Source organism: Pangasianodon hypophthalmus, chromosome 11, assembly GCF_027358585.1.
Source record: "Pangasianodon hypophthalmus isolate fPanHyp1 chromosome 11, fPanHyp1.pri, whole genome shotgun sequence".
NCBI classification, from domain to species: domain Eukaryota; kingdom Metazoa; phylum Chordata; class Actinopteri; order Siluriformes; family Pangasiidae; genus Pangasianodon; species Pangasianodon hypophthalmus.
In genome coordinates this window covers 17,677,681-17,704,938 of record NC_069720.1, presented here as the reverse complement: position 1 = coordinate 17,704,938, position 27,258 = coordinate 17,677,681, and the positions used below count along the sequence as shown (strand labels likewise).

The following is a 27,258-nucleotide window of genomic DNA, read 5'->3' as shown; positions in this document are numbered from 1 at the left end:
CTGCACTTAATTGAAACAAGAGTTAAGACTCATAGAATGTTAACAATAATGTTTTATATGGTTGTTTAAATAATGACAAATAGTAGTCAAACAGAAGGAAACAGAAGCATTTCACTGAGGTCAAATTTTGTAGTTACACTTCAAGTAACTAAAAATACAGTATCCCACAAATTGATATCTAACCCTATTTACTCATAACTGTTGGTCATTCTGGCTGTCATTAATGGACAAGGACTGTGCTGGAAATACATCTGTACCATACTGTGCCAGCTACGTACACAGTAAAGCTTTGTTTTTTTTAATTGAAGGCTATCATTAATATAGTTCCCGTCACTGTTCTGTGAATATACACCAGCCTTCATGAATACAAGCTGTTCTGTCTGGTTGAAGTACATACATGGTTTTAACTTGCTTAGTAGTCAAACCACAACTAAACTTGACCCACTCTGGTACATAATTCTTTTAAAACCATGGTTACCATGAACGTAAAACACCTTATGGAAGTCGAAACGGAACTTACAACTACATGCTACAGGAACTGTCAGGTGACATTGCTTTTAAAAAAACATTAAAGCGTTAAAGAAAGTGTCTAGAGTGCTTCTAACAAAGAGTATGAAAGATAAAAAGAATATGGCCCATTAGGAAAGCATGGTCAGTCTGAGATTTGTTGCTGAGAAACTGTTGTTTAAATGTCAAGTTCTGTGGGGAAATTAAAAAAAAATTCTTCATTTTAACAGTACATTCATTTAAAAGTTTGCCTTTTGTTCAAATTCAGAACGCAGTCGAGAATATAAAATGCAGATCCTTCAAGTTACATGCTGTGTATCTCACACTGCATATTTGTTTAAAAGGAATCTGACAGAACCACATAGTTTGGGATATGGGTAAAAGGTTTAACAAGCTGCAAAGGCTTAGGACAAAGAAATGTACAAAAAGAAGACTCATTTGTTTTCTGAGGTTGCCACACATGATTGTTAGAAGTAGCCTTTCGATAGCCAACAGTTAACGTCATCTGGAGACGATGTAAAACTGACCATGTGCAGAAGCTTGATGTTTTGGCATCTCGAGTCAGTTTCTTGTCCAGAACAACGAATGACGAATTCTCTCCAGACTTATGACCGTGAGGTGCAGGTCCTCTTCCATCGTGACCAACAAAAAAAAAATCCATTGACCAGCACATGAGCGTTTAAACATTAAACTTAGACCTGTTTTTGTAAGTCAGAGAGCTTGCAGTCACAGAGTTCCTTGTATATTCTTTTGCGCACTTTAGGCATGTCCTCTTGTGTGAACTGCAATGGTCCTTTAAATGCCAGGCACTTGCAGTACTGCAGAAGAAAAAAGAAAGTTAATAAGAAGTATATAAGTTCATGGGGGAAACAATTATGTTTTCTGAAAGGATATTATGGATACTTATATGGATATGAGGGTAATACAGAGGTGGCAATGTTACATCAGCAGAGAAAAAAAAACAATTTTACTACAAAAATGTACATTGTGGACATTGGTACATGAGACGGCAATTATTATTAATTTTTTTTTTTTTTTTTTTTTTTTTTTTTTAAAGATGTGCACAAAGTTAGACAACAGTGAAGCAAAAGCTCAGTATGGCAGGAATTTAACTTAAATATAAGGAAATCCTCCCTTCTTTTTAACAACTAAAATGACCACAGTCCTGTTTTTATGGTTTCTAATGGCTTACAAGACCAAGGCTTATGAATTCACACATCAAACTTCATCTAGATCAGGGATTTCCAACCTTATCCACAAAAGGATAGTGTGAGTGCAGGTTTTCATTCCAATCAAGCAGGAGCCACACCTGATTCTACCTGTTTAGTTCATCCTGGTTCTCAGTAGGCTCAAGTGTGGCTTCTGCTTGGTTGGAATGATAACCTGCATCCACACCAGCCCTTTCCAGATAAGACTGGACACCCCCGATCTAGGTAAAGCTGGTGCAATGTGAAAGTACCGCTACTAGAAGCAAAAGCACATCTTTCACCTCCCACTTGCCAAATTTTATTTGGCCTGACCACTGCTTTAGCCGAAAAAGCAGAAACGCGTAGTTGTCAGGTGTCTCCCATACACTCATAAATGCCACGATTGAAACATACATCTTACCTCCAGAACAAAAACTCCACAGTCATTATCATTCTTCTGTTGTGGAATACCCTGAAAAAAAAATACAATGAACAATTATTTAGTGTTGTACCATATTAACAGGCACAGCACGGCATCTCAATATACATCTCCATCTTTGAATGTGATATATCTGACAAATTCCAACTTGATTGCTGGATTTTACATCCTTCAGCCCATCAAACAGAAATGGATCAGCTCATCTTTAAGGATGCATCAATTTTTATTTTATTTTAATTTTTTTTTTTTTTTAAATCAGGGGAATCTAGGAGAGAGGATACACAGGTGCTTCTTATGCAAGATTTATTTTGTAACAAAAAGCCTACCAGCAAATGAACAAATAATAAAAATCAACCCCATTAAAATTCTGACAAGAACCATTAATTCAAAATTCGAGAAATAAGATGCTCCCACTGACACAGACCTTGTTGACAGTCATCTTCCAGCCTTTTTGGAGAGCAGCGTGCTTCTTTTCTTTTGCCTCCGCTATGATGTATTTCAAAATGTTCTGTTGAAGAGGATACATTTCATTTCAGTCAAACTAATACAGTACCAGTGTTAGCACTTTTAATACAGTAATGCTGCCGGCAATTAAAATCACACTTTTATATGAATGAACTCGTTCTAATGTTACAGTTTCTATAGTAACAGCTAATTCCCCGGGGTTTGTATGGCACACATTCCACATAATCTAAGCCCTTTAATAAATGTATTAAAACGTCACTACTGCCGTCAGTCAGTAAGTTTTTCCCACCACACAAAGGACTTCAGGACTTTGCGCTTTCTGTGTAAAATAACAAGCTGTATTTTCTTGTAACAGCCCAGCCCTTCATATTTCATTCCTTACTTCAACAGCAAACTTGAACAATATTCCTTGGGAATCATAGAAGTTTATGTTTTGCTTGGGGACGTCCACAGTAATCAGGGACCAGTGGATCTCCAAGTGGAGGGGAATCAGCAGCAATCTTTTAGAGAACACATCCACCTATAAGCCACCAAGAAAGACAAGATTACAAACACAGAAAAGAGAAAATGAATATTCATGACAATAATAAAAACGGGTTGCCAGGTCTACACTACACTTTTGCTGCTGCGATTTGATGCACGGTGCATTCTAAGGTGCTTTTCAGCTCACCACGGTTGTAAAGAGTGGTTATTGTTATTTTCTACAGCACTCCTGTCCACTCGATCCAGTCTTGCCATTCTCCTCTGACCTCTCTCAAAGTCTGTTGTGCGTGAAAATCCCAGGAGCATCCCATGCTACAGTCGAAGTCACTGAGATCGCATTTTTTCCCCCCATTCAGATGTTTGATATGAACACTTTACCTGTATCTGCACTGTTGCCACAGTATTAACATGAATGAGCATCTGAGTGGCTGGTGAGTGTATGTGGCAATATCAGTCATAATACCTGGGTTTAACATAACAGGGTTTGGGAGGGCCAGATTCTACATTTTGAAATTGGACTAGTTTGTCACACAGACCTGGCAACCTTGCACAAAATGTACTTTTGTTTAATTTCAAGTGAAACATTGTGTCGTGGTCATTTACCTTTTTTGTCCACCTCTTCACTCCTTCATAACCTTTTGCTACAAGCTGTTTGTAAAAGAAACTGTTGAAGAAATGAACCTACAAAAATCAAATATTTTCATTAACATTAAACAAATCAGTTCCAATAGATTGAATGATGTAACACAAAACTCCATCTTCCAACTCCATCTGTGCATTCATTATACCTTGTGGTTTGTAGCATCCATGATCAATTCACCATACATGTTTATGACCTGTTTAAAAAAAAAACACAATGATAAAGCTATATATATTAACATTATTTAGTTTCTTATGCATAAAGGTATAATGGTGCATTTCCATGACCTACCTGGTCATTGACCCAGTTTTGGTCTTCAAGTGTTGAAAGGTCTTCGAGTGCCAGAGTGTGCTTGTTATAGGTCACTTTGAAGAAATGCATCGATGCGCAGGCCAAGCTGGCCTTGTACTTCAGCACTTCTTTGTTTATCATTTTTCCTTCTGTATGAGGATGGATATAGTGGAGTGAGAAAATCAACATTTTAAAACTTTGCTCTGTGTATAAAGGAGATGAACCTACCTGTCATTAAAGTCAGCGTTCAAGTGTTTGTTCAGGTACTCAAGAATGTCCTCCTCGCTCAGTGGAATGAAGCTCCCATATTTCCCATAGAAAAACTCGAGGTATTCTGAGGGGGGAAAGATGATGACGTTAACAAAAACGGACACAAGGCCACATCTTGAGAGCTGCAGATGAACAAAGCCATACCGTGAAGGAGTTCTACAATATCTTCCTGCTGGATTTCAGCTGAAGGCGGCTGTGAGATATTAGCTTGCTCTTCTTCTGCATCGCCGTGAGGCCGTTTGCAGTAACGGTGGTCCCTTAAAGCCTTTGTGTTTAGATAAACTGCATAAACAGCATGTTCAATTTCCATGGCATCAGTGTCTGTGGGCTGATCTGACGTAGTGATGCTGCTCTCTGCAGCAGGACCTACGCATTTTTCTGTACAGTCACTGTGTGAGGTCAGACTACCATGCATGCAGTCCAGAGGTGTTGTAGGATCACAGTGTGCATCCAAACTGGCTTGAGTTGTACTGTGCGTGACAGAACTGGGCTCTTTTGAGTCACTGAGTGGAGTGCAATCGGCATCATTGCATTCACTGTTAGTTTTTGGACCATTTTCTGGACTGGCCGCAGTGCCATTGTGCAGAACCAGAGGAATAATCTGTTCCCCACTCAGTGGTGGGCCTGGTTCGGGAAGTGTTACTTGTTGCATGTCACACACAGTCATGGTGTCTGTGGTGTCTGTGGTGTCTGGTGTTGATGCTAGGTCTACAAATGCAGAACTTAAATGGTTGTCAGTCGTCACCTCCACTTCGTTCGCCACCTCCTTCTTCCTGCGGCCACGTTTCTTCGTGACCGGCCCGTGACCCAGCGCGTGAGGTTTGGTGTTCGGCCCACAGCAGTCGCATAACTTGGGCACCGCGTTTCCTTCGTGCGCGGCCATTCTCCGACATCTCGGCTGGTGCCGGCTTTGAATGGTCGGAGCTGTTATGAACTTGGACTCTCATGTCCAGCCTTGCCCATTCCTCCAGGGCCTCCCTGCTGGCTTTTGCCTGCCTACTTTAGCAGCTCTCCACCATCAGGCTCCTCCAATGTGGATTTTAAGTTGGAACTGCACTGCAAAAAAAACAAAGCAAGAAACACTGTGATAGATATAATTCTGTGGTCCTCAAAGTAGGGTTCAGGCATCCTCACCTGTCCACAAAGCTTTATTGTACTTCATTACAATGCTGGTAATCATAATCATAGATTACTAATCACTAGCTTAAATCATACTAAAACTTGACAAAGGAGGAAATAGTGATAAACAGTAGCTGATTTCTCAGATCACCTGATCAAACCTTAATGACCATTAAGGTTGAGTAGCCACAGATTTCTTATAAAATGGAATTAAAACAATAGATCTTGTCTCTTCATCAGAGATGTAAAATCCATTAATCACAAATATATATCAGTGAAAATGGTAAGAGCCCATTAAGACATGTGTCACTTGGCTGTTGTGTTTTTTTCCTCCACTGTTTACTGCTAATGCGCTCATCAACTTGGGAGCAAACTTTCCGGATCTTCAGGTATGGCACAGCTAGAATAGCAACACGTTTGTCCACGGTCCTGGTTATCTACAGCATTAAAAGACAATGCGCAAAAAACTACGTGAACTAAAACAAATCCTGCTTCACTGTACACTGAGCAGCACATCCACAGAAGTGGCTCGTATGACTGAACGCACCGCAGGCTTCCATGTTAGTGCACCAGTGTTTACAGTTTAGCGAGCTAAGTAGCTAGCGAGGAGTTTTTATTCTCTCCCGTTGCCATATGACTGCCACAATTAGCCAAGTGTGTATTAAAGCACTCAGCTGACCGTGTGCAGGCAAAACCGTAGAACACAATGAATTCAAAAACATACCTTGCTTGCGAGTTAGCCTAGCTGCTCAAGTGTCTCAATGGAGGACACGGTTGCTAACGTTACTGAGTTTTCAAGTATGACTGCAACATAAGTATACAAGCATTAACCAATTTTTTAAACATGTGTGCGTGTGTCTCTGAGCAAACGTGTCTATATAAAATGCTGCTAAGCCAACTCGCGCCTGTAGTATTCAAATCATTACATTTGTATGTTTATAACGGGATTTTCCGTCGCGGCAGTAAACCGACTCTGTCGCAGGATGATTACGTCACGCGGTTTGATCAAAGCGTTGGAAATGTCTCCCTCTAGTGATCAGGACGTATCTCTCAACACCCCCCCCCCCCCCCCCCCCTTTTTTTATTATTGTTTTACACATTTACATCAAGACAGGTAACATCCCAACACTGTAAGACACAATTAAAATAGATAGATAGATAGATAGATAGATAAGGCGCAAGACTTGAGATGAGCTGGTGAGCTGGACTCATAAAATGCTAATCAGACTGCACTAAAACAGAGGAGCATAAGGATTCCGACTTTCTATTTTGTTTTTAAAAATAATTGAAACTCTGAATCACAAAAATCACAAAGAAATAAAGTAAAGGAGGGTTTACATTTCTTCCATTTCCATGTGTGAATGTGATATTTACCCAACAAAATGACCATGTTCACTAGGTCAGAAATTAAGGAATTCAAATTAATCTTCAAGATATCTTGTAAAACTAAGAGAAGAATATTATTAATTTTCACTGACAGCCAATTATAGATATCCACCCAAAATTTAGAGCTAAAATCACAGTAATAAAAAAAAGTGTTGAAGTGTTTCAGCAAAGGAAGAACTTCTTTTGTTTTAAGGCACTTTATGTCCTCTTCATTGTATTAGTGTCCTGTTTCTTTCTGTTAAATGTATTTACTGTTACATGTATTTTTTTCCCCATCACTTGTAAATAATATAAAACACTCAGTGTTTCCCAACAATAAAGATTTCAGTAATGTTTTTGGCTTTTGAATGTTTTATAAAGCTTTTATGAGTGCTTTATGCTTTCACCTTGTACACTGAAATGTTAATGAACAACCCATTTTGTATTCAAGATGCAATAAATTTTCTATGCACTATTTATTTGTGTGCAGTAATCTTCTTTTTTTTTTACTTACATAGTCATATATACAGTTTCCACTTCTGTTCATAGCAAATGTGTTATATTACCAGTGTTGTTTATGTCCTTGTCTTTGCTATCTTACTGTAAGGTCTATAAGTTATGTGTATAACCGAATATGAATACATGATATGACAAGGAGGAGATATGACTAGGAGGAGCAGGTGGTTTAACATTAACATGCAGTGCTGCATGCTCCATTTACAGCCTCCTTAGTAACTGCCTGGTCAGGGAAGCAGAACCAGATAACTGTTGGAAAATATCGCAGGCAGATACAAATAAAAATAATATCTGCGGGAGTGGGATTAAACAAACAGTCCCATACACATCTATAGTTGAGACCAGTTACGAGTCCAGTTATGAGCTCAAGTGATGATAGCTGAGGTTGAAGTTAGCAAATAAGCTATGCTTTTCAAGCACACAGTTTTTAATCTTCAATCTTGTACACTAAAATGTAATAAGTTGACTTTACTTAGAAAAAGTGAGGAAACCTATTGCCTTAAAATTTCCAAGTAAAGTAGCATATTAATTTTTAGTTGGCAAAACTTTATTAAATTTGTATAAAATTTCATCAAGTATAATTAAGTACTGATGACTCAAGGTCATTATTTAGGTTAACTTGTTTTTAGTGTAGATTTTTTTTTTTTTAAAGGAACTATATGTAAAGATTTGTGACTATGCAAACAGTTCGATACATTGTAGGCTATGTCTGCCTGGAGACTTTATCAACACACAGTTTTGGTCTCCATAAACCACTAGACTTGATCATGAATTTACTTAAACGTTTATTTGTAACAACACAAGTGCAATATTTACAGAAAGTATAACATTTTTGTACAATGGAAACAACATCCGAACAAAATGAATAAAATGATTTCATTACAATGGAATTAGCAACATTGATTCAAAAGTTCACGTGTCGTTATACCATTCCAAATACTGTACACTACTGTTCATAACACATTTTTTGGCACTGATGACATAAGGCATTATTAATTTGTGTAATAACCATAAGCCTGATAAGAGTTCGTTTTGTTTTAATTCAAGCAAAGCTTTCAATTTTAGAATCATAACTTCAACCAGGTGTTGTGTGCTTTTTGTAAGACAATTTGATACCTGGTGTGGAATATATATAGGTAATGAAAGGGATTTTTAGCTAAATATCAGCACAGAGCTCAGAATCATAGACACCTTCCACTTTTTTAGCACATCACAATAAATACTTCAAGATTACAGTAGACTGTAAGTGGATCCTAAAAATGTAAAATGTTTAAAAATAAGTTGAAAAATAATTTAGAACTATACTTGCACAGCACAAAAATGTTTCCTATTCAGAAACAGAAAGGTGTTAGTACTAAACATGAAAAAAAAAATGTAATACATGAACTAACAGGATAACAAATAAAGCAGTACACAACTCTCACTACACACTACATACATCAGTGCTACACATTTTTACATGATAAAGTACACTTAAATAATATAGCCTTCAAATCTCTTCTGAACATTTAACTTACAAAACTTTCACTGTTACTGAATCTTTTTTTTTTTAGACTTTAATTGAAATGTTGGCATCATGCAATGTAACCGTGGTTCCAAGCATATCAGCTGAGGAAATACATTTTTCTGGAGGGAACCGGAGAGATCAGATGTTTATGTACAGCCTAGAAAAAAAGAAGTTAATATTAGCAAGCAACAGAGAAACAATTCTAGAAAACTAGTAAGGGTGTAATAGGCATTGTCTGAATACGTGCCATAGGCGTTATTATAAATGGGGTACATTATAAAAGTACAGTAATTTAAATCTTAATCATGACACAGTGTTTGCATGATCCATTCAGACTCTTGATTCATTCAGCATGTAACAAAACAAATAATGTGACAAAATTAATATGGTTAATTAAACATTAGCTCTCTGGCCAAGCTTCTACTGGTGTGACTCTCAAGGGAGTGTGTCTAAAGCACGGTACTGCTGTTAGCTAGTCGTGCTGTCAAAGTCACACTGCTCACCATAGCCCTAGGAGTGATTTCGAATCCCATGCAAATCCTCCTTCTCCAACACCGAGTAACATATCTGCAGCTATGAAATGTTGCTTCATGTTTTTTCATCTAGTTCTAACAACTGACATGGAAGGGTGATGTTGATGAAGATGTGTAGACATGTGTGTGGTACTTGGTACTCTTATTTAGCAAACTCGGTACTCTTATTTGGCACACACAGAACTGCTTTCATACAAACAGAACGTAAATATTTGGGGGAAGTTTCAAGTTCCTTCTTGCAGCTGATCATTGCCATTCCTGTTCTCATGAGCTAATACTCTAGTATGCTAGCTGCTTGCCTAACAGCGTGCTTAGGAGAAGTGTGTTTTTTAAATCCCTGTAGCCTCTCCTGATTCACGATAAAGGGGAAGCTACTGAGTATGAATCTAATCATGTTTAAATGTTTATTACACTTCCAGTAATATTTAAGCAGTATCTTATGAATAATAGCCTACTTTATTACACAAGCTGTTGAATGTATTTTTCCAAACACATATGCTATCGAATCAAGAGCAACGTATTGAATGATACGATACACTGTATTGTTACACTCCTAAAAGCTAGATGTGAGTTTCAGTAAATCATGTCAAAAAAGACATTTTGCATGCTTTATTTATTTAACATAAATTGTTAAATAAATAAAGAAAAATAATAATAATAATAATAATTATTATTATTATTATTATTATTATTATTATTATTATTATATAATATTAGTTTTGTAATCTTAATACTAGATGATGAAGATCTGATGAAGATCTGCTCAGAGTAAACTCTAACCCTGTGCTGATTTTGGAAGGTGAGCTTCTGTTGCTTTCAGCTCAGCTTGGGCTTTGAAGTTGGGTTATTCACCATAATCATGTTAATGACATTCACATGCTTTGCGCTCTGCTCTGAGGAACATTCAATCACAGAGTTTGTTTTCCAGCTGGTTCCACTGTTTAATCCTTACTTCCATCTACACACACACACAAACATACACACTCAGTTTTTACAGTCTGCATGTTAATAGAATGCTTTGGTGTAGATCAAAGTGGCATCGTTTGCTATTGTAAAGAAATCTAGTGGAACTTTGGTGGCTATAATGGCTTTTCCGTCGTCTGGAGTTGACCTTGGGCTAGTTTCAGAAGTCTGCTCTGTTCAGAAGTGATTATGGTTTTGCTATTCATTAAACTAGCATCTTCACTTGAGCAAACGCTAAGGCGAGGCTTTACTTTTTCAGTGTAAGTGTTGGAATGGAAATAGTTGTTGGATACACAGCACATTAGTGTTTTTTCTTGCTCCCAGGACACATGATTCCACTTATCAGCTCATTAGCAAGTCCTTCATGTCTTTTCAAGTCATGTGTTTGTTAGAGCAGACAACACACTCAAATATGCAGTGATTGTATACACACCCATGTGGCAGCAACTTCTCGCACTAAAATCCAGACTATTCTCAGTTGGCTGAAACAATGTAATGCACAAATTGATTTCTGGACTTGAGACAATTCTGTATTACATAAAAATCAGTGCATAGCAATGATCCTAGACCTGTACCAGGAACAGAATTATCAAAATAATTTATCAGAATACTTGTAACTTACACATAACATGTTTTACTTTAGGCCATGGATCTTTAACTTTAATTAACTTAACTTGCAATGAAAACCTTTGTGTGTACACAATTCTCGCTACTTCCAACGCTTTTCATTAAAAAAAAAAAATCACATAAATTAGGCTACATCGCATAAACTCAGCTACTTAAGACCATAGGATCACTTGTGGCCTGTTACTGCAGTAACTTGATTAACCGTCATCAGGCACAGGCTTGCTCCTGAGACACTTCTGCAGTAAGGATTGATGGTTGTTAGTGTGTGCTGTACCTCATAGCAGCGTGCCGTTAAGCTGTGGAGTGTTTATCATTCTGGCCACTGAGGGCCCACTGCCTGCTTCACACAACGCCTGCACCTGCACCTTGTACACACACTTTGGCTGGAGCTGCCCCACCCTGACCGAGCGCTGATCCTGTAAGTAAGATATTGATATACAAGAAATTGATATACATATACAGTATTTATATATATATTGTACTACACACAAAATAATCTATGGCATGATTCACCAGATCTTCACCAGAGTGTCATGAATCAGTCTTTTAGATTCAGTCCTAGACCCATTAGCACCTATGATTCACTTTCCCTCTGCAGATAAGCTGTTGTAGTTCAAGTGCTTGTAACAACAGGCTGTGTCACAAACTAGCTTTACAGAAATCCGGATGTAGATCTCTATCCCTAATCCAGATATGTTTGTAGCAAGGAAAAACTCCATGAAATGGCAAAAGGAAGAAACCTTGAGAGGAAAAAGTGAACCCGTGGACTTCTGAGTGACAGCGGATAGTGGGATTATAAATCATTAGACTATACTGGTGTAAAAGAGTGAAACAGTACTGAGTTTGTTGAAAGCACATTGTGAATAAGAGACCTGGGATGAGCACAGGACCGTCCTTATGATCACACCAGCAGTTCTTAGGTACAAATCCACAGTATCCAGGTGGTATATTGGGTGTAAACTGTTCTTGAGAAATGCAAATCTATACTATGTGACCAAAAGTACTGAATGTGGGCACCTGACCATCACACTCATATATGGACCTTCCCCAAACTGTTGCCACAAAGTTAGAAGCACACAATTGTATAGAATGTCTTTGTATGCTGTAGCTTTAAGATTTCTCTTGACTGGAACTAAGGGGCTGAGCGCAAACCTGTTCCAGCATGATAATGCCCCTGTGCACAAAGCAAGCTCCATGAAGACACGGTTTACCAAGGCTGGTGTGGAAGAGCTCCAGTTGCCTGCACAGAGCCCTGACCTCAACCCCACTGAACACCTTTGGGATGAACTGGAACGCTGACTGTCTCCCAGACCTCCTTGCCTGACATTAGTGCATAACTTAACTAATGCTCTTGTGGCAGAATGGGCAAATCCCCACAGCCACGCTCCAAAATCTAGTGGAAAGTCTATCCAGAAGAGCAGATGCTCTGATAGCCATAAAGGCCCATGGTTTTGGAAAGGGACGTTCAGCAAGCACATCTGGTCATGATGGTCAGGTGACCAATTACTTTTCAGCCATATAGTGTATCTCTAAACCTGTATAGCTCATCTAAACCTGCTTACCCTCATACCAAGACTCCAATTCACAACAGGCTCACCCTGTATAATTATTCACATATTTAGTACTGGAACCAAGAAGAGGCTCTTGTGGAGTTTTTCTTCATTAATGATCTAGATCTAGGCATGGATTTCTGTAAAGGCCTGCTTTGTGATGATACTTATCACTAAATACATATTTAAATATTTTCTGGTTGGTGTTTTGTTAAAATGTAACATCTAAGCAGTTGCTGCCATAAAAGTGAATGTAATTAAGGCTCCACTGATCCCATTTCTTTCATTTTTGACACAATGCTGATATCATTCATATCATACTGATATCTAATTCTGATGTTCATAATTATGAAACCAGAGCTGGGCAAGTTTCTTCCGCCAAGTCATGTGACACATCACAGATCTAATAGTGCAGATTTTAACACAACATCCATTTTGTGTCTGTTGCCATTGTGCACAGTTGAAGCTTGGATAAAAATATATATGCAGTGTTTGCTGGGATAGCATCACGGAGTACAGGTGATGTTTGGAGGGATCATGATTTTTGTGACATCCTGTATGTTTTCTATATAGAATTTAAAATTACTAGCCAGCTACCAAACTCATGGAGTACATTTATTTAGCAGGAAAGAAGAATTCTTTTCCAGGTCTGTCTGATTCTTCATGAGCATGTCTCATTTTCATCATGACCACCATCATCAATTTGTCAGTCAGGTGATGCAGTGAAGTATCATGCTTCAGTCTTTTAGAATTCCCAATTTATCAAATTCTAGTCCGTATCTGTTTCTTATGAGCTGGAACAGAGCTAAGCAGAATGGATGATCATCCTCAATGGCTGAATTAGTGACAAATGTTGCACATTGTGTCTTATAAAAGCCTTCAAACTTACAGGCGCCAGATTTAGCGTTTGCGAGATGAGTGAATCTGAAGATTTGTTCGCATGGCTGCTGGAGACTTTGACCCAGGAGAACTGAAATCCTGTGATGGGTGTCTGGCCGGGTGTGATCTCAGACACCTGCCAGCTGAACAGACCTTCCAGGGAGCCGTTCACCGTCTGAAACACTGCTAACAACTTCTCGGGGCGCTGAAGTGCTTTCTTTGCCTGCAGATGGCGCTCTAGGACAAAGACAATCATCATCATCAGAGACGTGCACCAGACCTACATTTCAATCATTTGATCACAAATACCTATCCAAAACATATTTCTCCAGACTCAGCAATGTTAACATGTTACTTATTGCTATACACGGAATGGTTAACATATATCTGTTTAACACTGAGAAGAATTTTGACAACCTGCTTAGTTAAAACTTTTAATGGAAGTCTAAGGGCAGTTAGATTAGACGATATATGTGTGGGAAACATGTATTTTGTAGAAAGATTTTATGAATGCTTCAAATATTTTTTGTAAATTAAGCACTAAGTATGTACAAAGCTTCCTTTCAAATAAGTAACTACTTTTTTCAAAGGGAAAAATTTGTGGTAGGGTGTGGGTTACCAGTGTGTGGGTTTGATGGCAAATGGATACCACGAAACCTTCGGAAAAGCATTAAGCAACCAAAATAACTTTATTGTATAGCTCCATTGTTGGAAAGTTGAATAAAACAACATAAGAACAGGTTTGGTAAGTCTTTCTCTCATGTCTCATCCTAAGACCTTTATTATGTTTGAGTTTTAAATTTGTGTTTAACCCTAAGAGGTCTATGTCTTTGCCACTTTCTGATACCCAGGTTTAATAGTCAATAAAAATACACCATTATAAGATACATAGTGTTTTATATCTTTTTTCTCCTCAGCACAGATAGTGTTAGGTGACTATTGTAGTTTTAAGTGTGTCGGGTGATTGTATATACAGCTAATCCATTAAAAATGCAAATAAAAAAGGAGAAAATCTACAACTAACTTCAATCCTGAAAACCAAATAGCAACACATCACATAATGGCCGGGGAGGGTGGGCCAAACACGTGCTTCCTCTGAGACACGTGACGCCAACATTCATATCTTTTTAAACTGCTGGTCATGCTGTGTCACAGAGCCGCATAACACACTCAGAGGAAAGCACTATCTGCCCTCTTCCACATACAATGTGCCATCCCTCCCATGTAGCGAGCACAGCTAATTTTGCTCTCTTGGCTCCCGCCCAAGATAAATAACCTCTATTGTAAGTGAGTTTCAATTAAACAAGATTTCTGTTTTTTTATCGAAGTACTGTGAAGCGTATAAATTTTTATCTGTCGTAATCAAACATATGCTGCGCTACACTACAGCTCAAGAAATGCTATGGTGCAAAAACCTTGCTTTACCATCATGGGCACAGGACAGTAGCTTCTTCCCACGGCCTTTCAGCGTCGAGCACTGTGGGGTAGTGACAGAGGTCACGGCCCCGGCCTTCTCTCCATTCTCAGAGAGTGGTGTCACAGTCACTTTGTACTTACAGGCAAAGAGAAGGCCTGTGATGACAAAATGTGTGCCCTAAAGGAAAAGTGGAACATGATGTAACAAATCGTGACACCAAATCTGCCCAGTCATAGCAATACTCTATGGATCAAGAGGAAATGAAACATAATCAAAATATCCTTGAGGATACAACCATAAAACAAGGATAAAGAGTGGGAAATAAACTGATGCAATGTATGATTACTGAGTCACTGAGGCTGAATTTTACCCAGCTCTTCTGATGGGAAATCAGATACCAATCCCTTTATCCGCACTGTATTTGTGTCATATAAAAAATGGCTGTGGTTTTCACACATTTTCATTACCTTCGCTACCAGCCCATGACTGATTATGTCTGGAAACATAACACTCTTGGCTGCTATAACATTAAATGCCATATATCTAAGCTTGAACAAGGGCTTTATGGAAACATAGGAACCCCAGTGAATAAACCACACTGTTATATGAGCAGATATTTATAGACAATGTGCAAGTCTTGATAATGACCTCATATCTTTAGTGTTAGCCACTGAAAGGTAACACAATAGCACTGAGTAATCTTAGTATATTGTGACCGCTACTGATATTCCATTACCGAACATTCCTTTACGCCGTCCAAACATGTACGTCTGGTACACGTTCCAGATTATTTGTAATAGTAAAACCTTTCCTTCCTGCTAAAATTAAACACCTTCACGTTGTCCAAGCAGATCACAATGAGGTTGTAGGTAGGTGTGGTGCATTGTAGCTAAAAGTGACTGGGAAAGGACCAAGCTTTTATTCTGCTGCTGGAAAAGCAAACAGCCCATGCCCAGTGCATTCCTATGTTTATTAAACAATATACAGTTTCTTCTGCACTCTTGTTGGCTGGTGGGTCCAAATTCGAGCTGACTGCAGGTCATCCAGGGTGTCTCATATCCACCAGCTTATTGTATGACCTTGCTGAGTTATATATGAAAAGTACTTCCAGACTAATGCAATATAATGCGGTGACTTTCTCCATTTATATCTGAGCCAGAAGACCATGTGAAACAAGATTTTTCTTACTAGAAACATTTCTCATCACTCCTACATATGTGTTGACAGCCGAGCAGAGAAAATAGTTAACATACCTGTACAGTAGCCGTTCTCTCTCTCTTGGTCATGTTATTAGCACATACCTCTGGAAACCAACTTAAAAGGTATGAAGTGGAACCCCTCTGGTTTTCTACACCGAGAAACATAAGAACATGTAGTATATTAGATCTGTGCCCTGGTTAAACTTTCAAAAGCCATGGCCACAGAGCTGCATGGACATATTTTAAGGGACACGCTGCCTCCTGTCCTCTTCCTGTTCCGTGTCCAAGCAGCATTACATCTTTCATCAAACTCATCTCCCACAGTGCATCAGGTTGTCAGAGGCCCAGAGAGCCATGTCCCCCCCATCTGCTTTTCATTTCACTGCCATATTGATATTATTAAATCTGTCTTCATGTGTCTATTCACCTCTTCCCAAGAGATAGCGGTAAATCAACACCCCTTCTTTATGATGGTCTGCGGTTTCAGCAGAACTCCCCCCCTGTCTTTGTAGAGCATCACATCACCAAATGAGTAATTTCTGAACATGCTTACAATGCAAACTCAAAGTAATGTTTTGGAGGAGGTACAGAGAGGACACCCCGATGAGTGTCTGTTTATGTAGGATGGATAAGATTCACCATAAGGCTTGTATCTTTGTAATGCTCTTTAGCAAAACATTAGTCATTACCCTGCTTTTCTTTGGCTCCGACTGATTCAAGGACACGAGCAGACCATCTGTGAAATTGAAACGGCTGTCCAGCACAGTTACGATCTGTATAATTGGGGTGAGGACAACGCAGGCAATTTAAAATTCAATTTGATATGGTCATTGCCTGATGGAAACTCCTCGTGAGCTCCTGATTTATGCATTCTCCACCAATGTGTCTCATATCAAATGAAATTTTATTGACCTGATGTACAGTGGAATTGCATAACATCCCGCCAGGACCACAGTGCAACGTACAAGACGATACATCGACTCAGTTCACACAGCTACACACAGCAAGTGTAAGACAAGAGCTTTTGTTTTGGCTCCACTTGCCTGGGAGTCGACTCTTCCAAAACACCTTGACCTGCAGCTGGTTGCTGTGGTAGTGGGGAGCCGCGGCCTCAAGTCGGAGGACTCTGGGAGACGAACGGGAGATAGGCAGCTCGTTGGAAAAGTCCCGTGAGATTGGCGAGGAGCCTGCCATGAGAACACGAGATTCACGTTCACCAAGTGGAATTCATTTAACACATGACCCTTGTGGGGCCTTTCATGATTGGTTCCCTGATCGCAGATTCTCTGTAGGAGTGCACAATGGAACGTTTTTAAAAATGGAAGCAGATGTAAAGCCTAACAAATATGAAAACACACGTAAATAATTATTCAGTGCAGTTGAACAAACAGGGTGAATATGACACATTCATAAAGAGATGCTAATGCACATTTTATATATATATATATATATATATATATATATATATATATATATATATATATATTATAAGTTATTTAGTTTCATATCTGTCAGCTGCATAAGCCTCACCTCATTAATTCTTTGTCATTTAATAGCTAGTTGACATTGATATAGATTAATCTACTTTACAAGCAATGTTTTAAAGATATCCTGAGGGACCCCGGAAGGCTGATAGAAATGGAGAAAAAACAAAAATAAAGATATAAAAATGTGCACAAGGGAGCAATAATAATTGAGGTGAAAGGAAAATATAAATTCATATTGCAGTTTTGAAAAATGGAATAAATCTTGACATTATTTAACCTGCCAGGACGCAGAAAGCCAAAGCACGGACTGGACTCACTAAATTTTCATGCTTCTTTGCTGCGTGTCTGGAATTAGTTTTGGCAGAATTAGTGCATGATTTATAAGGCATAATTAAAAGCAGAAAACAACAACATGAGAAGAGAAACTCCTCTTTGCTACGGAAAGCCAGGTTTTTTTTCAGTAGTGAGGTATAGAATTGATGTTAACTAAAGCCCTGGTGGGGTGTTTCAGTCAGGGCAGCTCTGTTAAGACTCCCTTTAGTGACCCCCAATTCAACTGAACACAGATAAGAACTGATCCAGAGTGCTGATATATGCCAGGAAACTGCTACTTGTACGACAGGTTAACTCCTTTCATCTGAGGAAAAATGACCTTGTTTTAGGTGCCAAAAAGTAAACCCCTGTAAGGAGACACTGTTCCAACATGAGAGGCTTCCTCCAATAAAGGTTTCCTGTGTTTTTAATGGCCCTGACATTGCATGATCATCAATGACAATGCTGATTAATAGCTAAGGGGAGATGAGAACAAAGTCAGCAAATGTTCACATCTGACAGCCATCCTGTTTAATTTATGTTTTTGGCTTCAAGCTTAAAGCATGGGCTAAGACCTGCAAAATAATTCATTAAACTACATGAGCTCTCCAAAGCTCTTCAGCTAAATTATGTTCAAACAAGCAGAAACAGACACAAATGGCACTTGTTTAGATCCAGCCCTTACCGGTGGAAGCAGCGGTTTTGAAGGAGATCTGTGCACGGCCACTCTTCAACCGCTTCTGTCCCCAGAAAGAAACTGCCTGAATGTTCACTATGTAGTGTGTGTCTGGCTGGAGTCCTCCCAGCTCCATCTCCGTCAGAGTCTGTGGAACATGGGAAAAACACAGGTCCAGACAGGTAAGTAGCAATAATAATAATAATAATAATAATAATAATAATAACAACAACAACAACAAATAATTCTATAACATTTTTTATTTTGACTTTCAACCTTCAATCTCGAAGTACATTACATATAATATTATTTATTTCATTGATACTTCATTATTACTATTAGTAGAAGTAGTAGTAGTAGTAATGGAGGTGGTAGAAGTGGTGGTGGTAATAGTAATAGTAGCACTAACAATACTACTAGTAGTAGCAGTAATAGTAGTAGTAGCCGCAATACTGCTAGTAACAGTAATAACAGTAGTAGTAGTAGTAGTAATAGTAGCAGAAGCAGCAATACTGCTAGTAACAGTAATAGTAGTAGTAGTAGCAGTAGTAGTAGTTGTAGTTGTAGTAGTAGTAGTAACAGTAGCAGCAGCAATACTGCTAGTAACAGTAATAATAGTATAGCAGTAGTAGTAGTTGTAGTAGTAGTAGTAATAATAAGAGCAGTAATACTGCTAGTAACAGTAATAATAGTATAGCAGTAGTAGTAGTTGTAGTAGTAGTAGTAATAATAAGAGCAGTAATACTGCTAGTAACAGTAATAATAGTATAGCAGTAGTAGTAGTTGTAGTAGTAGTAGTAATAATAAGAGCAGTAATACTGCTAGTAACAGTAATAATAGTATAGCAGTAGTAGTAGTTGTAGTAGCAGTAGTAATAATAAGAGCAGTAATACTGCTAGTAACAGTAATATTAGTATAGCAGTAGTAGTAGTTGTAGTAGCAGTAGTAATAATAAGAGCAGTAATACTGCTAGTAACAGTAATAATAGTATAGCAGTAGTAGTAGTTGTAGTAGTAGTAGTAATAATAAGAGCAGTAATACTGCTAGTAACAGTAATAATAGTATAGCAGTAGTAGTAGTTGTAGTAGCAGTAGTAATAATAAGAGCAGTAATACTGCTAGTAACAGTAATAATAGTATAGCAGTAGTAGTAGTTGTAGTAGCAGTAGTAATAATAAGAGCAGTAATACTGCTAGTAACAGTAATAATAGTATAGCAGTAGTAGTAGTTGTAGTAGTAGTAGTAATAATAAGAGCAGTAATACTGCTAGTAACAGTAATAATAGTAGTAGCGGAAGTAGTAGTTGTAGTAGTAGTAGTAATAATAAAAGCAGCAACAGTAGTAGTAGCAGTAGTGGTAGAAGAAATAGTAACAGTACACGAATTACTAATACACTACTACTACTACTATGACTACTAGTCGTAGTAACAGTAGTAATTATAGTAATAACATTGGTGATGGTGGTATTGTTAGTATTCACTTTACATTTATTAAAGGTTAACTGTTTACCAAGATCACCATATCACAGCACAGACTCCAGTATATTTGACAATAGGCATGCTGTGTTTGTTCTATCTTCTAAGTATATATTTTGCTTTTCTTACTATGTTTGACAGGATATCTAAGCAGAAATCTAAACAGGTCTTCTGTCCCTACAGCTGTAGACCAAACAGACTAGCCAGTAGGAGAGCCATTGATTCTCCAGTTGAGGTAACTGAGATGCAGGATTTGTGACATTAATGGTGAATAATGAGCTTTAATATGTCCATGCTTCTCCAGATAGCCAAAACATGTGTTTCACAAGTGTGCAGATAAACGAGCCCAGTGGAACTTTCATGAAGCCCTCCCATGTCACCACGGAGCCATATGTTATGACTTTCAGAATCTGAACTCTATTTTAACTCATGGTCCAATGGGAAATTGAGTTTCTGCTCAGACCAAACCCACACAAGATGAGCTCGTTGTTAGTAGAAATAGCCCTTTTGTTGCTGGTATGAAGTTAGATTAGTGTGTATTGTCGCAGTGATTAAGGTAAGGAATAGGAAATGGATGCTGCATTGCCATTTAAGACTAATTTCTCCCTGATACCATGATTTTTCATTGCTTTTACAGTAATGTTATAAATCTTCATCAGGAGTCCAGTTTAGACCCGTTCGCTCTGTTTTCAATGCTTCCTTTTACATGCTGTACAAAAAAAAAAAATCTCAACTAGCCCGTCGCTGAATATTCCACGTAAATGCTTCAGGCTCCAACACAAACATTTTTATAGTGCAGCTCATAACAAGTGGTCTAACATTCTGTAAATCCTGCCTGGCTCTTGGTAAAATTTTTCTCTTACTGATGAGGTCAGGGAAAGTTATGCAGCACAGATACAAGAAGGAAGAACCCATACTAAAGCAGATGAGTCCTGGATTCCTGGATACAATGGAGGACTTACACTGTATTGTAGACTTTCACAACTAGTGTCTATCTTGCCTTAATTCACAATAAATGGAGTAAAATGTGGCTGGAATTGCCTTGGCTGCTGCTCTTCAATGTGGGAATGATGTGGGAGCCCTTGTAAAAATTCCTAGCAATCTTGTGGTGGAAGACCCATCTCTATCATCTCTATCATGGAGATGGAATAAAAAAAAAAAACATAATGTGATTTTAAGGGTGTGCGAGTGGTCTTTCGGTCAACCGTTAAAAGTCAGTGTGGATTTGGCAGTGCTTATACAGATTCTGGTCTTGTATCACATTCCACCATCAACCTGTCTTCTTCTGTTAACCTATCCATTCAGACAAATGAGCAAGAAAAGAGCTTGATACTTATGTTGGACTAATATCGTCATTGTGTTAAATGGTGCATACTTCTGAGCTCATTTCATGCTTGGATGACAAAGATATAAAGTTGTGGTCTATTTTGTTTTAACTCCACTGTGTTTTATGGATGAAAATATTTCTCAACTCCAGGCGGTACAAAAATGATTTTTTTTACATCTTGAATAGGTTTTGCTTAAAGGAAATCACTATTTTTTGAACCCTGTGTCTCTGAAATAGCTCTTCTTTATAGGCTACTGTTCAGTGCAATGGATGGCTTTCTCAGACCCAGAAGTTATTGCATTGTAAAAACAAATTACCTAATCAAAACCATTTGAGAGTTGCGGCTTCAAGGAGAGTGCTTAGGTTACAGTAAAATACGATGATCACAAGAGCAGATGGCGTCTTTGTACTACAGGCTTTGCGGAGAAATAAATACACTTTCTAGCGCTTTATTAGGATGCAGGTGGTGCACATGAGTTCAACACCTGCAAGCTAATGCTGGCTAAAACTACGAGCCTGAACAGCTATGGTGAAACTATGAAGATAAATTCTTAAGATCCAATTTAGATTTAGGACTTCCTCAGCCTGAAGGGTTCACAGGATAACAGTCCCCTATCTTTGCAGGTGCCAGATGACTTCCTTAAGTGAAGGATACAAACAGATAATTCATAAACCTCAACAGCTGGGGAAAGCTAAAGAACCTCAGAGGACCTCATTGGGCTTTGGCATGACTGCTCGCCCTCGTTTTACTCCAAAACACATTTTCCACTCTCAAAAGATATATTCAATGCAAAAAACCTCCCGCCGGCTAGCAGTGAAGGTGAGACAGAAAAATATGGTCAGCGCTGGAAGCCAGAGTTAGAGCACCGCTTGGCTTCTGAGGGAGATGAGATATGAGCTGCACTGGGGAAGCCTTACCCCGTCTACGACCCTGCTGCTTTCCTTTCCACTCGGGCCGCTCCAGGTCACTTTGTAATGGTGGAGTTGCAGGTCTCCCTCTCTGGGGGGGTCCCAGCGAAGCAGCACGATCACCCTGCCGTCAGCGCTCGCAGTCTGATTCCCAGTGCTGATGTTCTGCGGCCTCTCTGGGGGCAACGGGTCTGTAGTGGGGAGAAAAGAGAACGTGCATTTTAGATTGCTGAATCTGATCACGTTTATTTGTGCTCTCTTGATGTGGCCTATAGCCAGAGGGAGTGGAGAAAGTCCATGTGAGCCAGAGAAGGATGCAAATCAAGAACTCATGGAAACTGCAAGGTCCATGAAGACTGAAGTCAATGAAAAAAGCTGTCTGACAATGCAACGCTGCTGTGTTCACTTTTTATTCCTCTTTTATGTAGCCAGAGGAAGGAGCTCAGTAGGATGTAACACCCAATTAAATTGGGTTTATTCAATGCACCAGCTAATAATTTAAAGAAAACGCACTGGAGTTTGTATGCCAGAATTACAATTAAATGTCATTGGAAACAGAACTGGATGTCATTGTCTTCTTGTCATTTTTGTCTCTGTTATTCTGCTTCCATGGTCTTTCATGGTTCTTGGCTGCATATGGAATGTTTTCGCAAGCCTGCACCACAGCTCAGCAGGCCATATGTGTAAGTGCATGTGTGTCATTGTGTGTGTGTGTATGCATGGTGGATGACTCTTCAGTGGAACAGATATATGATGAATGGAGACTCAGTCTCTTGCCACTGGGTGGGGTGGATAAGCCTTCCACACAACAACGCAACCAGTGGTGTTGAAGTCATGTTGCCTGAACACATATAGAGATCTGCTCCACATTTTATAGCAGTTCTACCTCATCACAATATTTTGGAAAGTTGCTAGACACCCAATGTACACAAACTACAATATTGTTCCAATATTGACTTAATCTACATAAAACATTAAACCAGCACTAAACATGAGGAAATATTCAGACAGAAAATCAACATAACTTTTTGCTATCAGCAGCACCTCGGCAACTAATGTTTCACCTGGAACGCGTTTTAGCTTTGAAACAAAGCAATCTGATTTCACTTCCACCAGGCATGAGAGAGCAGTGTTATCTACTGTAAACACTTAAACAGTTACTGCAGATGGCCTTTAGGGTGGGCTTCCAAACTCTCAGCATCCTTGCGAAAACAAAGGCTCCATTTCGTGCTGTGAGGCAACCCCCGATCAACACACGTGGCCCTGCTGCCTGCTTTAAGGTCGCAAGTGGAAAACTGTCACTTGGATTTTTCCTCACCGAGTCATATAGCCTCGGAGGAGGAACCTTTCATCTCCAGATATCCTTGAGTAATGGCAGCTACGCACGTGACCTACGACCTTCAGCATTCTTCATGCACCCCCGCACCCCTGCCACTCAGATGTCCCTTGGCAATTTGATGAAAGTTGCATGTTTTGTGACCCCAAGGAAGGGGGAAAGAGAGCCATATGGTGAAAAAAGGGCCCTACAAAGTATTATTAAGTATGTATTATACTCTTTTTAAGTATGTATTATACTCTTAGAATTTAACAGAATATGACCAAAGCTGTGCTTCCCACAGAAAATGGCAAATCGTGAATTAGCGACAGACGTCATTTTCAGCAATGAAAAAGGCCAAAAGCATCTGCATAAGCATCAACAAAGGACTTTCAATGCTGTGTATTTTTTTTTTTATTCTCTACATCGTTCCAAGTGCTGGTAATCTTTAAAAATAAAACAAGAATTGATTTGAGTCATTACTGATGATGGCTTCAGTCTGCATGTAATTATAGCTTGGACTTGGCCTTTCAATAGACTCACTTTTGGAACGTGCCAAATCAAGCACCCCTGTGGTCTGAGACGATGTGAAGCACGTCCCTGAGAAACTTGACTGCACCATAAATTGTAATCAAACAAATAAGTCTAAACAAAACAAAAAGCAAAAACAGATACAATAAGAAAATCTCATACTAAGCACGTTCTCGTTTTTGTCCCTGTGTGTTTGTTTGCTGCATCCATGGAAAAGTCTATCCCAGAGCATCTCTCCATACACTAAAACATGTTTAAAATCTGACACAATGTCGACTCGCCAAACTCTCAGCATGAGAGATGGGGTGTATGTGTTTGGGTGTGTGTGTGTGTACGTGGGAGTGTGAGAGAGTTGAGTGGAGTGGGCTGTGATGATGTACAGGCTGTGGACTGCTCTGGTTTCAGGCAGGCCAGTTTTACAAAGACGGCTGACTCTGCAGTGTTGCTGAACTGCTGTGAAGGATTTGCAAGTCTGTCTGTAACTCCCCATAACTCCTCTCACTCAGCGGTGTCCCAGCAATCTACACTGAGGCTTTGCCCACGTTACTGAGCGGCTGACCAAAAAATGTAATGTGCAGACTTGATCAAAATGCCAGTAGATGCAGTAAATCTTCACTGAAATATAATTTGTCAAAAAAAGTGTAGCGGTTTACCTCGTGTTGAGAAGAAGTGCTTGCTGGGAGTGGTGAAGCCACGTGTGCCCTGGCTGTTCACTGCACTCACCCGAAACTGGTACCACCTGTGGGGCCGGACATCCTTCAGCAAGGCCCGCTCTTCCATGGTCTGGCAGAGAGAGAAAGAGAGAGAAAGGTCATGGTAGATTTAATTAAGACAAATCAGACGAAAGGACTCCATCAGTGCTGTAATGACTGGTTGATCGTTTGCAAGAAGATCTTCTTAGACCTGCTGAAAAGCACTATTTATATGTTCCTATCCATTACCTTGCAGTTCCTATTGGGAGAAAATGGAGATGACAATGGACTATTTGTTTCAAAGGTCTCTTGATCTGATGGTTTGAAATTTAAAGCCCCAATTAAGAGTTGTTGAAATCATGTCCCTGGATGAGCTCAGAGCCTCTCAGAGAGTATCCGCTAAAGAATACAATCTGTAAGAAATTGGACAGTGACACAATCCTTTGTCGTTTTGGCTCTATATTCCAGCACATTGGATCTGGATTTCATAAGGAATCAACAACTATTAGGTTAAAGCGCAAAATGTCAGCTTTAATTCAAAGGCATCTCCATGTTGAATGAAATAGAGAGATTTTTTTGTATACAGTCTATTACAGTTTGACATTGGGCTGTTTGCTTACATTGTCATTTCATTATTTCATGCACAAAAGAACTAACACACAGTCTAGAGTTTATTCTAGACATGAGGACAAGGGAGGTTTTAATGCCAGGAAAGCAGGCTATCATGATGATGAAATAAGCAGACTAATTCAATAAGTGACAATAGTTAAAAGCAAGAAAAAAAGCAAAACGTAAAACCACACAGGTGAAGAACCCTTTCCAATGTGGACTATCAAAAAAGAGAATAATCCAGCATGATCTAAGAAGGTTTACAAACAGAAAAAAAACATGGTAATTCTCACTGGAGTCTGCTAACACGTTTGAGTGGCTAACAATCAACTACATACCTAATATAACCATTTTATTTCAAAAAAACATGGGGAATGTATAGCAATGAAATTCCTTGCTATACATAAAGTAATGTATAAAGAGTATACACTCTTACAGAACACCTATACACCTGCACATTCTTGTAATTATCCAATCAGCCAATCATGTAGCAGCAGTCCAATGCATTAAATCATGCAGATACAGGTCAAGGGCTTCAGTTAATGGTCACACCGAACATCCAATCATGGCATGGCCGATGGTGCCAGATGGGCTGGTTTGAGTATTTTAGAAACTGCTGATCTGAAATTTGCACACACAACAGTCTCCAGAGTTTACAAAGAATGCTGTGAAAAACAAAAAAATCCAGTAAATGGCAGTTCCAGTAAGCAGAAATGCCTTGTTGATGAAAGAAGTCAGAGGAGAATGACCAGACTGGGTCAAGCTGACAGGAAGCCTATGGTAACTCAAATAACCACTCTTTACACCCATGGTGAGTGGAAAAGCATCTCGGAACACACAACACATCAAACCTTGAGGCTACAACAGCAGAAGACCATCTCAGGTTCCATTCCTGTCAGCCAAGAACAGAAATCTGAGACTACACTGGGCACAGACTCACTGAAACTGGACGATTGATTGAACAATTGTTGAACAATTGTTGTTAACAATTGTTGTGAACAACTGCTGCTTACCAACAAACATTGTGTGCTGGTTTTTGACAAATTTGCATACCTGTGAAATATATATTCTTTACTTTAAAAAGTATTGCTCGCATCTGTACACGTGGCCTGTAGTTTTTTATTTGAAACATAATACATTTCTGATTTTACATTTCTATGTTTTCTTTTCAGATTCAAATAAAAGTCGACAATCATGAAAGATGATCTGTATAAAGGATGGTTTCAAGAAGAGAAAAGCTTTCAATGATGTAGTTTGGATAACAGTTGCCTTTTGGCATTTTGGAGGTTTTACAGGACTAAATGTTCTACATTATAGATCATAGAGTTCATACTAATGGACCACTTAGGTATGCAATCCGTCCAAGTATTTCCATTATCATAGCTGTAAACTCTGAAATGTCTATACAAATTAACTTCCAGTATTTGAATGCTGTCTCAAAGGATCCAAAAACCAGAATACTGTCACTCACGCAGAGAAAATAAACGTCATTCTGATCCAGGCACAGATGACGATAGTGTGAAGTACGTTTGTGGAAAACTTGCCCCGGAGTAGTGTTCTCTTACCATCATAACAGTGTGCCAGGGTGAGGCGTCGTCCTCGCTGGGATGAATGCCATGGTTCCATCTCCTCTGCAGAATATACAGCACTGGCTCAATAGACACATTGAACTTAGACATCCATGTCACCTCCAGCTGTCCGTACTGGTCCTCTAAAAAGGCCATGTCTTTCCTTGGCTTCAGGGGGACGCCTATGACACAAGGACGACACATGCTGGGAAGCACCTACTTAATGTCCTACTTGTTCTGCATGTTAAAAATGGTTGGAAAGAGAATGTGACTGTAAATCAATTCAATGACGTGATGTTACCGTGCAACATAAAAATGGATCATTGATGTTCAGAGTATTAGAGCATACAGAGCATACAGATCTAACATTCTCCAACGAACACCAAGAAACCAAAACGCTG

The 27,258-nt window shown here is 39.0% G+C and overlaps 2 protein-coding genes across 4 annotated transcripts in view; both read right to left on the bottom strand.

Moving 5' to 3' along the window:
* Positions 1-34: 34 nt before the first annotated feature.
* senp5 (SUMO specific peptidase 5) lies at positions 35-6,414 on the bottom strand. The gene is given in 11 exon segments (XM_053238285.1): positions 35-1,325; positions 2,116-2,166; positions 2,558-2,641; positions 2,981-3,118; positions 3,685-3,762; positions 3,870-3,917; positions 4,013-4,160; positions 4,241-4,346; positions 4,427-5,141; positions 5,143-5,338; positions 6,126-6,414. Coding segments are annotated over 10 exon segments (1,581 nt in total). The 5' UTR covers positions 5,230-5,338; positions 6,126-6,414; the 3' UTR covers positions 35-1,199.
* Positions 6,415-8,047: 1,633 nt separating this feature from the next.
* The window catches only part of anos1b (anosmin 1b), a 39,113-nt gene continuing 19,902 nt past the window's right edge, over positions 8,048-27,258 (bottom strand). For 2 of the 3 annotated variants that reach the window (XM_034309006.2, XM_026929958.3), the window contains exons 5-14: positions 26,855-27,039; positions 24,642-24,771; positions 22,152-22,333; positions 18,442-18,580; positions 17,001-17,144; positions 16,012-16,106; positions 14,767-14,935; positions 13,352-13,578; positions 11,187-11,328; positions 8,048-8,946 (exon numbers count right to left, since the gene is read on the bottom strand). In XM_034309006.2, the coding sequence (XP_034164897.2) occupies positions 11,188-11,328; positions 13,352-13,578; positions 14,767-14,935; positions 16,012-16,106; positions 17,001-17,144; positions 18,442-18,580; positions 22,152-22,333; positions 24,642-24,771; positions 26,855-27,039 (1,412 nt within the window). In that variant the 3' untranslated portion in view covers positions 8,048-8,946; position 11,187. Of the gene's footprint in view, positions 8,947-10,718; positions 10,768-11,186; positions 11,329-13,351; positions 13,579-14,766; positions 14,936-16,011; positions 16,107-17,000; positions 17,145-18,441; positions 18,581-22,151; positions 22,334-24,641; positions 24,772-26,854; positions 27,040-27,258 lie in introns of all 3 variants that reach the window. The other variant, XR_004579126.2, reaches the window with a different exon arrangement.